Genomic DNA, 12358 nt, shown 5'->3' with positions numbered 1-12358 from the left:
TGGTGCCTACAAACACACCCAAGTTTCTCCCACCCTTTAATAATCCCTCTTGACCTTATCTTCCTTGCAGGCCATACCCCTATACCTCTCCTCCCTTTCTCCATTAAATTCCTTGAGAAAGCTATCTACTCTTGTTGCCTTCACGTCTTCTCTTTTAATTTTCTTTTAAATCATCTGAAATCTCATTTCTAACCTCATTGTTCAATTGAAACTACTCTTTCCAAAGTTGCCAATGATCTCTTAATTGCCAAATCTAAGGATCTTTTCTCAGTCTTCATCCTTCTTGATCTCTCTGCAGCCTTTGACACTATTGATGATCTCTTCCTGGATACATTCTCTCCTACAGGTTGTTGTAATACTATCTTCTCTTGTTACTTCTCCCTGTTTGACCATTCCTCAGTCTCCTTGGCTAATTCTTCATCCATATCACACATGGTAACCATGTTGGTCATCCATGTTTGTCTGGGTCCTCTTCTCTTTTCCTTCTGTATTATATCACTTGATGATCTCATCAGTGTCCATGACTTCAATGCTCATCTTGATGTAGATGATTCCCAGATTATAAATGTATATGTGTGTGTGTGTGGGGGTGTGTATGTATCTATGAAGATCTGTAGCCATATTCCTATCTATATATTATGTACCTGTATCTCCAGTCCTAATCTCTCTTCTGAATTACATCCTATATCATTGGACATCTTGAACCAGTTGTCCCGTATTCAGTCACTTATCAAACTCAGCCAGCACAAAGCAGAACTTATTATCTTTCCTTCCAATCTTTCCTTTCTTCCAAACTTGCCTATTACTATCTAGAGCACTATCATTCCCCCAGAAACCCAAGATCATGACCTTGCTATCATCATCAAATCCTCACTCTCACTCCTCATTTATTGCTAAATCTTGTTATTTCTACCTTTCCAGAATTTCTCATATAAGTTTCTCATATAAGTACCATGCAGGCCCTCAACACCTCACACCTAGATTACTGCAATAGTCTTCTAATTACTCTACAGTAGGCCACCTCCCCATAGCTGGTAATGTGATTTTCCTAAAGTGCTGATCTAACCATGTAATTCTCTTACTCAATGACCTCCAGTACTCTGTTTGGCATTTAAAGCCCTTTGTGACCAGATCACTTCCCTCCTTTCTTTCCACTCTTGGGTATCATTCCTCCTTCTTACACATTACTCTTCTTTACATGTGGCTCCTCTCTGTACACTCCATGGTCCAACTACACTGGCCTATGTGCTAGTCTTGACACATGGCAGTACATTGCTGTGTCTGTGCTTTTGGCACTGGCTGTCCCCCATGCCTGGAACGGTCTCCCTCATTAGTACTGTCTTCATTTCCCTGGCTTCCTTCAAGAATTTACTCAAATCTGATATTCTTCGAGAAGTTTTTCCCAGTTCCCTCAGCTCCAGTCCCTCCTCCACTGAGATTGTCTGCTATTTACTCTGTCTATATCTTGTACATACCTACTTAAGTCTGCGTTATCTCTCTCATTATATAATGTAGCTCCTGGGGAACAAGAATTGTTTGACGTTTTTGTCTCCTTAGAGACTTTCTCCTTAGCATGGTGCCTTATACGTAGTAAATGTTTAATAAATGCTTGTTGACTGTCTGACTGGTGGGATACAAAGGAGGCACCAGGACTTCACAATTGTGCCTTGAATTGGTGGTATGAGTAAGCAGCATGGCCAAGTATGCCACAGACGGTATTCATGTTCATATATGGTATGAACCAGGCAACCTTTGAGTTGCCTTCTCACTCTTATCCTGAGAGTTACCTCTAGCTCCAAGAATGGGGAACTGTAAAGAATATCTCCTTGATCTCATTGTTACTGAGAAAAATGGATTTTCTATTATCTATTTTCCATTCCATTCCAATTCATCCATTAATTTGTTATTGCCCTAAGTTTGAGTAGATTCTCACCTCCATTTTATAGATGAGGAAATTGAGGTCCAGAGAGGGGAAGGGGCTTTCTTAAGGTCACACAATCAGTAAAGCAGTTTTCTGGTATCACTCAACTTCTAACAAGCTTTGGTCTCTTCTTATCCTTAGCTTCCTGAGTTGGCTCGTGAATTGAAATCAGTCCTCAACAAAATCAATACAAAGGTTAGTCTATTATCTATATTATTTTCCATATCTCTTAAGTAAAGTGTCTGTCTGCAGTTGCTCCAGGATGGGATAGGCTCAAGGAGCCCAGGGTCAAACAAACTGTCTGTCTCTAAGAGATCCTTCTGATGGGCTCTTTGCTGCCCCATTCTCTGGACTCAGTAACTCCTCAGCTCTGGGATACCTGCCTCCCTCTCCAGAAGCATGGCTGTTCACCAAAGCTTTCAGAGGGATGGCCATTGCCTCTGAAGACAGACGCATAAATTGGCTCATAGATAGAACAGATATAAATCAGCCTAATGCGTTCTGGCTGGTTGCTGTGTGGTTGTGTGTTGTGGTTTGTCCTTTGTTCTTGTGGTATGACATAGATGAGCCATAGTTACCTGAGAAATAGTTATAAAAACTGGAGGTGCTTAGCTAAGGTAGGGGAGGGAAAGGAGGGAGGAAGAAAGGTAGGAAAGACTTCAAGGACACAGTCAGTGATGTCCAATTTCTGAAGGGCTATTATGGAGAAGAAGGATCAGGCTTGTACTGAGTGAGGGTGGAGCTAGGAGCAGAGCAGCTGGTAGAAGTGAAAAAGGACAGCAGATATTGGTTCCAAAAATTGAAACACTTACCTTATAGTAACCCTGTGAAATAGGTAGTACAAATGAAGTATTATCTCCATTTTATAGTTGAGAAGACTGAGGCTCAGCTAAGAGTCAGAGAGTGAGTGAGTGAGTGAGTGTGCGTGCGTGCGTGTGTGTGTGTGTGTGTGTGTGTGTGTGTGTGTGTTGGAGGAGAGGGGGAGGGAAAGCGACTTACCCAAGTGGATATAATGGCTAGCATTTATATAGCACTTTAGGGTCTACAAAGAGCTAGCACTAAAATAGTGGATCAATCCAAGATGTAAGCCCAGACCACCTGACTCCGAATCCAAGGTTCTTTTTACTCTATCATAATAATAGGTATTGTATAGGTGGTGGATTGGGGAGCTGAGGGAAAAAACACTAGGCAAGAATGACTAAACTAGAGAAGAAGGAAGTCGAGTTTAAATGCAGCCATTAGCCTCCCTTTCAAAAAAAAAATGCAAAGTAGTAACCACCATCATGTGGCTAATTGTAATCCTTGAGGCTTTAAACCTAGCTGGGATGTATGGCAGCAGTTCAAGTCCAATATCCATTAATAATAGAAGGGAAAGGGTCTCTGGCAGAACAGGGTGATTTAGGGGGACTCAGCTGGTCTAGGAATAGTTTTTTGTAGTGATTTCTGTAGTGATTAGTGTAGATTTGGAGTCCCCTTTCTCTCTTTATGTTCTGGAGTTGAGGAATACTATAGGAATTTTTGTTTCCTATTGGGGGTTCCCTCCATCTAGGCTGAGCCTACCAGTGGAAAAGGGCAGAGAATTAGAAATAAACCCAAACTTACTTTAGCTATTTTTTTTAACTAGGATCAGAAGGTTTGATCCTGGAAGAACTCTAAGAATATGGGCTATCAGAGCTAGAAGAGATGGTAGAGATCATTTAGTCCAACCCTTTCATTTTCCAGATAAGGAAACTGAGGACCAGAGAGGATAAATGACTTGTCCAGGCTCACAGTTGGAAAGTTGAAATTTAAACTTATTTCCTTCAATTCTAAACCAAGTGCTCTTTCCATTATAGATCAGCTTGACTTTTATTTGTTTATATCATCTTTTCCCCTTCTGGAAACAAAAGAGAGTAGAATAAATGCACTCAGTGGAGGCTTTCAGATGGCAGAGCAACAGTTAGTTAAGTTTTTCGTTTAGAAATGGTTTTTGGATTTCCTACTAGGGGAGGGGAGATGGAGGGAGTATCCATGGCTCCTCCCCCTGTACACTTATGTAACAAATCAAGAGTTAGCTGTAGTCCCCGAACCAGTAGAAAAAATAATATATCTTCCAAAGCTAGTGTCTTGCTTTTCTCATCTTCCAAGGACTCTCCATGTATTACCTCACAGTTTATCCTCTTGTCCCTTGTGTCCTAAGCCTATACCCTCCCCTCAAAAAAATGATGCTTCCAGGCTTGCTTCAAGTGATCCAGGACCCTGGAGCTACCTATCTCTAGGGTATAAAGTCACATGAGATTCGGGTCCTTCATTCTCATGAAACCCTACTCTGAGTCTCACTTTCCACATCTGCAAAATGGAAATAATCCTATCCCTGTCCTGCATTGCTCACAGAGTAGCTATGAGGATCCAGTGAGAGGATTTTAAGCAAAGTTAAGTCACTTTTCCTCTGGGCCCTAATTGACTCATCTCTCAAAGGGGAATAATAAATCCACATGCTACATACCTCACAGAGTTGTGAAGAAGGGCTATAGAAAATGTTAAAGAGTGTAGATGTGCATGAGTTGTTATCATTATTCAGGCTTCCATACAATTGGGACCGACTCAGATTGTGAAGATCTTCACCCAGCAACCTCCAGATATCGTCCTGAAAGATGGTAGTGCCAGAGTAGCCCAGCTGATTGTGTTTGAGGTGTTTGCTACCAACACAGCTACCCGGCCTCTCTTCACTTTGGGCATTGTAAGTAGTTTGGCCAACAGCCACAATCATCTCAAAGCCCCTCAAAAAAGTTGGCAAAGTCTTTTGTGGATTCCTAGCATATCAGCCTTGGAAGGGACATTGGAACAGAGAGTGTCAGAGCAAGAAGGAACATTTATAATGCAGAATCATAGAGTTAGAGCTAGAAAGGGAAGTTAGAATCATCTATCTCAACCCTCTCATTTTATAGATATGGAAGCTGAGGCTCAGGAAAGCTAGGTGACTGCCAGTATCACTCAGGTGAGCAGCAGTGGGAAGGACCTCAGAGCACTGACTGGTGGAGCTTGAAGAGAGATATTGGAGGTTAACTTGTCCACTCCTGTAATTTGACAGACGGGGAAATTGAGACAGATCTAAAGCGATTTGCTCAGGGTCACATAGGCAGTAAGTAGTGGAGTAAGAATTCAAACTCCAGATCTCTGACTCTAAATCTAAGGCTCCTTCTGTTTCCCCACTCTCTAAAATGCCTCCATGACCATTATCTCTTCTGAAGACAGGGCAGGAGCTGACTTCTCGAAGTGGTATTGAACTTTTGACCTTTGCCTCAGTCTCCTATAATAGCTGTCCCTTGCCCCCTTAGCCCCTTAAGCTCCTATTTTTTTAAGGATTGCTTTCACCCAACATCTCTGGCTTTTCAGGTCAAATCACAATGACCTTTTTTTTGAACAGGAAGCCAGCTCTGAAGGTCAGTTCTACACTGAAAGGAACAGACTCTTTTTTAACCTCAATGGAATCAGGTAAAACATAAAACACCATTTATTCATTTATTCATCCAACAAATCCTTATTAAAGTACCTTCTCTCTGTAAATCACTGTATTAGGTGTTGAAGGGCAATGGAAATTTAAATAAGTCATAGTTCCTGCCCTCAAAGATCCTGACATTGGCTCTTCTGTTACAGCTCTGAACGCATCTATCTGATGAACTCGGGAACAGGTTTGTTCAGTGTAAGTCTTTGCTTTGGTCAGTGTTGAGTCCAGTGCCTATCAGAGACTGAAGTGAGAGCCTAGGCTGGAGTCACAGTGGCACAAAATACCTTTTCCCTGAAAATGGACTCATTCAAGGAAAAGGCAGAAGTTTAGACTTATCTAAACCCAGCTTTCCCCAGACATCATCATAGCCCAAGCACTTTGGGTCCTGGAGACCAAGCATCTAGATTAATTCCTTTCCACACCAAGTGCTGAGTGCTGAGCATTGTCCAAATGCTATGAATAGGAACAAACAAAAGTACTTCTTGGATGGAGTTTTATGTCTGGTCTGACTTAAGTAAACCATTGTCTATGTTCTCCACTTAGAGTGAAAATCATGGATCACTGAACCTGGAATGAGTTTTAGACGTCATCTAATTAAATCTTTATAAGCCAATTCTAGGTCCTAGACTTCTCAGGTCAAATGATGGTGACTTCGTACCTGTGGGAAGCTGATGGTCAGCTTTGCGCCAAGGGGACTTTTCCCTAGGTCATAGGGTAGGGAAGGGAAGTTAAGGTATGGAAAACTGAGACCCAGATAAAGAAAGCTACTCATCCAAGGACACACATACCCAAATCAGTCTGCCCAAATGTTGGGATTTGAACCTAGAACTCCTGTCTCCCTCAACAAGCTGGCTCATGGTGTTTATGTAGCTTCGGCCTCAGTGAAGTTGGGAGCATCCCTTTCTGGGTCATAGTGTCCCCATTGCTAAAACAAGATACTTGAACTTCTAGATCTCTATATGCTCCCTCAAATATCACTTAGCACCTTGTCTGAACCTCTAATTCACTTATATTATAGATCTCTAGGGACCTAGTACATTCTGACAGTCTATAATTCCAAGGATAAGGTCATGACTTCAATTCAATCCAATGAACATTTAAGCGCCTACTATATTTTAGAACCATGTGGTTGGTACTGGATTGCACAAACATGCTAAATGGCCTGGCCTCTGCCATTTAAGGGGCTTACAGTCTATTAAGGGAGATACTATACATGTACAAATTAGCATTTACAAGGTAGAGTAGGATGAGGACAAAAGAAAATCCAGTCCAAAGGCCATGAGAAAACTGAGGAGGAATGAATTCCCTTCAACCAGGGAGAAATCAGAGCCTTTGTGGAGAAAGCAGCACCTGAACTAGGGTAATAAAAGGATTTACAGACACTTCTTTTCTGGGTTGGGCTTCTGGAAGAGATCTCTTCTTAGGCCACATCTATACACCAGGGTCATTGGTATGATGTAGGAAGCTAACAAAGCCTATGATGGCACCATCTTCTGTTCTCTCCCTCCTCTTTGCCCTGGGACCACCATTAAGAATTCCTAACTTCCCTAACCCCAACAGTAGCAATGGACAAACTTTCATATCTGATCTTCTCACTTACCCACCAGAGGACATGAGATTTCAGTTGTTCCACTTAGCAGTAGGGATAAGCTTCAATCAGTCATCCATTCTCTCTTCCTCCCTCCTCCCCCACTAAATCCCTCATACACATTCTCTCTCACTTGTTTCCCCTGGGACTAGCTGAAGCCTACAGGGCTATGGAGAAGAATCACTGCATGGGCAAGAGTGTAAGGCTTCATTTTTCTTTGTTGCAGCCTGACCTTATGGGGACCGTGATAAGCGAAATCTTACTCGCCGTGTTGTTGCCAAACCAGAATGGTAAGCATAGCCACTCAAGGTGGTTAGAGGAGGTAGATCCTGTCCTTGCCAAGGTGGTCAAAGAAAGCTTCCTGGAAGAGGCAGGATGGTAGATGGACCTTGAAGGATGGGTAGTTAGCAAGAAAATGGGAGCAGTGGGAAGGGAGCACCTTGAGCAATGGCCAGGGAGGCAAGAATGTATATGTAGTGGTTGGAGGTCCTTGAGAAGACTGAACTGGGGGATTAGTAAGCAAATAATTGGGACCTAAGGCTGGAAATAAATAGATGGAGGGAGATTGTACCAGATTTTGAAGGGCCTCAAATGCCAATCAGTACTTATTAGATGCATATTGTACACAGGGCCTTGTCCTAGGTGTTAAAGCAGATAAATAGCATTAAAATAAGATATAGTTCCTGTCCTTGTAGAACTCATAGTTCAGCATAGAATAAAATACAAACATAGATAGCCACAACATGCAATATTTATTATGTAAGAGCATTAGAGGGTCAAACAAGATGCTTAGTGACATTTAAGGAAGAATATATTTTATGAAATGGGGAAGGGGAAAGCATAGATCAGAGACCTGCCTAGAGAATATGAACTTGAGTTGGATTTTAAAGGAGGAGTAGGGAGAGAAAGGAGATTCCATAAGGAATAGATCAAGCAAAGGTAGAGGATTTTACTCTGTAGGCCATGGAGAGCCACTAAGGGATTTGGAACAGAAGAAAGATATCAAAAAGTGCTACCTTTCTCATAAGCTGCCCAAAGGTGTGAATAGGGAGAGAAGGGTCCTGGGAAACTGGGAAAATAGGATATCAGGGAGGCCCCAGTTGGTGGGAGTGAGAATACCTCCACTGTGGAAGCTTCCAGGGCCTGTCCTAAGAAGCCAAGATTCCTAAAATACAAATGGTGGATTCCTGGGCACGGCCCTCTTCTCCTACTCAAACACATGTGCTTTGTTTAAGGTTTGTTGCGAAATGGAATTTTCTTGTCCATCTTTAAGAACTTTGGATATAATGAAACCAAAGTGTTTCCTATTGAGGTGAGTAAGACATTCTGGTAGCCCCTGACACTGCTGTTTTAGGGAGGCCTTATGGTAAAGGGGAAAGAACATCGATCTTGGAGGCACAGAGAAGGAAAGCCACTTGCCCAAAGTCACATAGAAAATCTAACAGACTAGAATTTAGTGCTCTGGATTCCCAAATCAAATCAATCAATCAATAACATTTATTAAACACATATTATATGCTAGACACTCTGCTAAATGCTGGAGATACAAATACAAATAAAAACAAAGACAGTTCCTGCCCTCAATGAGCTTACAATCTAATGGGGGAAGAAGATGATGATGATGATGATAATAATAACAGTAATACACCTACTGTGTGCCAGGCATTGTGCTAAGAGCCTTACAATTATATATCTCTTTTGATCTCCGCAACGACCCTGGGAGGTAAATGCTATCACTCCCACTTTACAGATGAGGAAGCTAAGTAAACAGAACTTAAGTGACTTGTCCAGAGTTACACAGTTAGTAAGTGTCTGAGGCTGGATTTGAAGTCAGATCTTCCTGACTCTGGGCCTGACACTGTGACACTGTGCCGCTAGCTCCCTCTAGATAACACACAAAAGGAAGCTGAAAAGTAGTTCTTAACCTTAAGGAGAGTAGTGGAGAAGGTACCAAGGACAGAGATGCGGTGGAGAGTTTCAGAGAAGTTAAAAAGACAGCATCACCTATGGGAAATGGGGAGAAAAACTACACTGAGCCCCCTCCTGAAGCCCAAAGCCCTGCCCTCCAGTCAGAGGGTCCAATTAGAGGAGCAAGAGGTATTGATGAGATGTGAGAACCAGGCAGACTCAGTCTTACAGGATCATGACATTTCCCGATGATAGGTTTCCTGAGGAAGGAAGGCATGATGAAGAGATCCAAAGAAGTCCAAAAGCAGCATGGCCAGTGTCCCGTCTTCTTTCCATTGAACCATATGCTGTCTCACAGGAAAGTGATACATCTGGATATATTTAGGCCATTTAACACACACACACACCCCAACGCCAATGCCATTACCACCACCAACACCATCACCTCCACCAACACTACCAACACCAACACCAATACATCATACAACACCGAATTTGGCCACAACAATTCAAAGACAGGTGATCAGGCAATTCAGGCGGAAATTAAAGCAATGACATGGCCTCAAACTTCTCTCTTTGCCATGTCCATAGAGATCAGGCCACTGTCGATCTGACTGTCCATCAGGTCTCAGCTGATCCTGCTCTGTCCTTAGCAGCATTATTTACCTTCGAGGGAGGCTCTTAGCCCTCAGCCTGCAGCTCGAGTAACCTTTCCAGCTCAAGAAAATTCATATTCTTTAGCTAGTATTATTGGAGGAGTTGCATCCAGTAAGAATGAAGTTTTGAAGCAGGTAGAATGGCACAAAAGGAAGAATTCTGGACTTGGAGTTAGAAGACATGGGTTTGAATCCATACTTTGCCACTTAATAAAATAACTTCGTGAAATTTGGACAAGTCACTTGAGTTTCTTCATCTATAAGGTTAGATAAATGGACTAGATTATTTCTAAGATGCCATCCATCTCTTAATCTTTGGGCCTACCAAAGTACAAAAGAGTAGCTACCATCTGGGTGAGAGACTGTGTCTGCCATTTGAGGATGAATTGAGATGGTTCAGAGAGAGACCAGAAGGCTGGTCACTGGGGTATTGCTTGTTTTTAGCCATAGTGATTCTTAGACAATCTGCTAAGGCACATGGGCTTGTGATTCATGTAGGCGGAATGAATACTTCCACCAGTAAATTCATAGATCTCTGCTCTATGTGTCAGACATAGTCTCCTTATCCAGGATGCTGGCTCGGTTTGTCCTTTTCTAGGGTGCACTCTGGATCATGCCATCCTTCTAGAATATCCTGACTCAGCAGACCCATTGATAAAAGGAAGTCAGAGGAGATGAAGATGATGGAAGAAGAAATCACCAAGTTGCTCCTAAGTCAGACTTGAGAGGAGCTGAGAGTGGGAGAACATGAGAACTTCCTAGTCTGTAGATGTTCTAACTTATCAATAAACATGTCTGTCCCTGCACTGGTGGCATTGTTTAACTTCCCCAGGTAGACAGGTGGGTCTGGGGGTCTGGATCAGTACACCTGATTTATTCTCTCCCAGCTCTGTGGCCTCTGTCTTGGTTCCTGGTGCTGAGATGGTCTCTGAATGAAAAGAGCAGGTTGTGGATGTTGGCAGTACAGTGTCATGGACCGAGCACTGAACCAACAGTCCCAAAAGGCTTGGGTGCCTGTCCTCACTCTTCCACTAACTATGTGACCTTGAGCAAATCACCTCATCATCTTGAGTCTCTATAAAGATAAAGGCACTGAACTAGATGATCTCTAAAGTTCCTTCTAATGGTGACATTCTAGATTGGTGTTCTCTGACCCCCCCCTCAGCCCTAACAGTCTGTGGTCTTTGTCCTAAGCCCACCTCTGATATTCAGGGTTCTGGGACTGATTGAGACATTCACGGTCTCTGATTGGACCCAAAACAGCCAAATGTTCTTTCAACCTAACACTTTTCATCAAAAACCAAATTCAGTATAGAAAAACAGGAAGATCTTTATCTTTAGCGATATTTATCTTTTTGAGACTATATACGTGTGTATATGTACGTACACACACGCACACACTTAAAGTGCTATGTAGATAGTATTACAGCCCATTTCCCCGCTTTCCTTCTCCCTCCCCCTGGAGTTTCTGTGATCTCTTTCTTCCGTGGGTATGCACCACATACCTACAAAAGCATGTTTCTCAATCTTTTTGAAAAGAGGGCACATAGAGCTAAAACTAGGAATTTTTGTCCCTGGGCAAGAGGTAAAGAAAGTGTCTTCAGTTGAAGAGGCACAGGGCACCCCTTGCCATGCAGGATGGGGAAGAAATTTACTCCAGGGGGCCATCAAATAGTTTCCAGGATTAACTAATCATCCTTATTAAGTAGTTGAGCAATGTCTAGACAGTCTAGAGGCCGCAAGTGTGTACATGGGTGTGTGGGGGAAGAATTTGAGACATTTGACACATCCACCTGCCTCTCCCTTCCACGCCCCCCCCCACTGCCATGTTGGCAAAGAGGCAATATGCCAAACGCTTATCTCTCTTTCTTCCTGCTCGTGGTGAGCAAGGCCTGGCCCAGACAGAGAGGAGGAAAAGTGGCAAAGGGTCAAGATCTTTTGCTAAAGTACAAAGACAGTTCAACTTGGAGCTTATGGTAACATTCCTGATCTGAGGTCAAGTGAGTGTGTGCCCATGTGGTCTCAATAGCACCATGTATGGGGGAGGGAGGGAGGGATTAGTTGTGCATAGCATCAGGGAGTGCTTCATTACCAGGCCATATGTGGCCAAAGTGAAAGGGCATTGACCCCCACATGACACCGCCCTCAACCCACTCCTGTGTCCATATGAAACTCCTAACAACTGCCTCCTGCAGCTCTTTGGAGAGGCCCAGACATTGAGAATGAACGGGACTCTCACAAAGCAGGAAGGGATGAAAGCTAATGGCAATACCATGCTCTCAACCTGATCAGATGGTTTCCCCAAGCTTTCTCTGCAGTGGATGAGGCAGGAACCCATGTCATCCCTGCTGACATGAAGACCCATTTCCCTATAGGTTTCCCATTTCCCCTCTTGTGCTAGGGCCCCTGTCCAAGCCATTCTTTCCCTGAGGAAGGAGGTCCAAAGGGCCCTCTTCAAAGGGTTAGTATGGGCAGGGTGATGGATGGTCAGGGCTATACTTCAAGGATTCTACTTGGTGTTGGGGCAACCTCATGCTTTCCCTTACCCTGGGCCCAGACACATCATTCAAGCACAGAATTCTGCCACTAAATTTCTATGAGATATTGGACAGGTTTTTTCCTTGTTCTGGGCCTTAGTTTCCTAATTTATAAATGGAAGGGCTTGACCTAGCTAGCATCCTCTATGTATCCTTTGGCTCAGGCATGCTATGATCTTACGACCCTATGATTCAGGAACTATCCACCATTCCCACTTCTATACTCCTTGTCCATCCTTGTCCTGGATGGGAGGATAATTA

At 43.1% G+C, this 12358-nt stretch overlaps 1 protein-coding gene across 1 annotated transcript in view; it reads left to right on the top strand.

Moving 5' to 3' along the window:
* The window catches only part of BPIFB1 (BPI fold containing family B member 1), a 36745-nt gene extending 24897 nt beyond the window's left edge, over positions 1–11848 (top strand). The window contains exons 9-15 of the mRNA XM_036749783.1: positions 2063–2116; positions 4482–4640; positions 5328–5395; positions 5558–5603; positions 7223–7286; positions 8232–8308; positions 11756–11848. Of these exons, the coding sequence (XP_036605678.1) occupies positions 2063–2116; positions 4482–4640; positions 5328–5395; positions 5558–5603; positions 7223–7286; positions 8232–8308; positions 11756–11848 (561 nt within the window). The remainder of the gene's footprint in view (positions 1–2062; positions 2117–4481; positions 4641–5327; positions 5396–5557; positions 5604–7222; positions 7287–8231; positions 8309–11755) is intronic.
* Positions 11849–12358: the final 510 nt, after the last annotated feature.

Source organism: Trichosurus vulpecula, chromosome 3 (assembly GCF_011100635.1).
Source record: "Trichosurus vulpecula isolate mTriVul1 chromosome 3, mTriVul1.pri, whole genome shotgun sequence".
NCBI classification, from domain to species: Eukaryota; Metazoa; Chordata; class Mammalia; order Diprotodontia; family Phalangeridae; genus Trichosurus; species Trichosurus vulpecula.
Note: the sequence above shows the minus strand (reverse complement) of the source record. Positions and strands in the feature narration are given on the sequence as shown.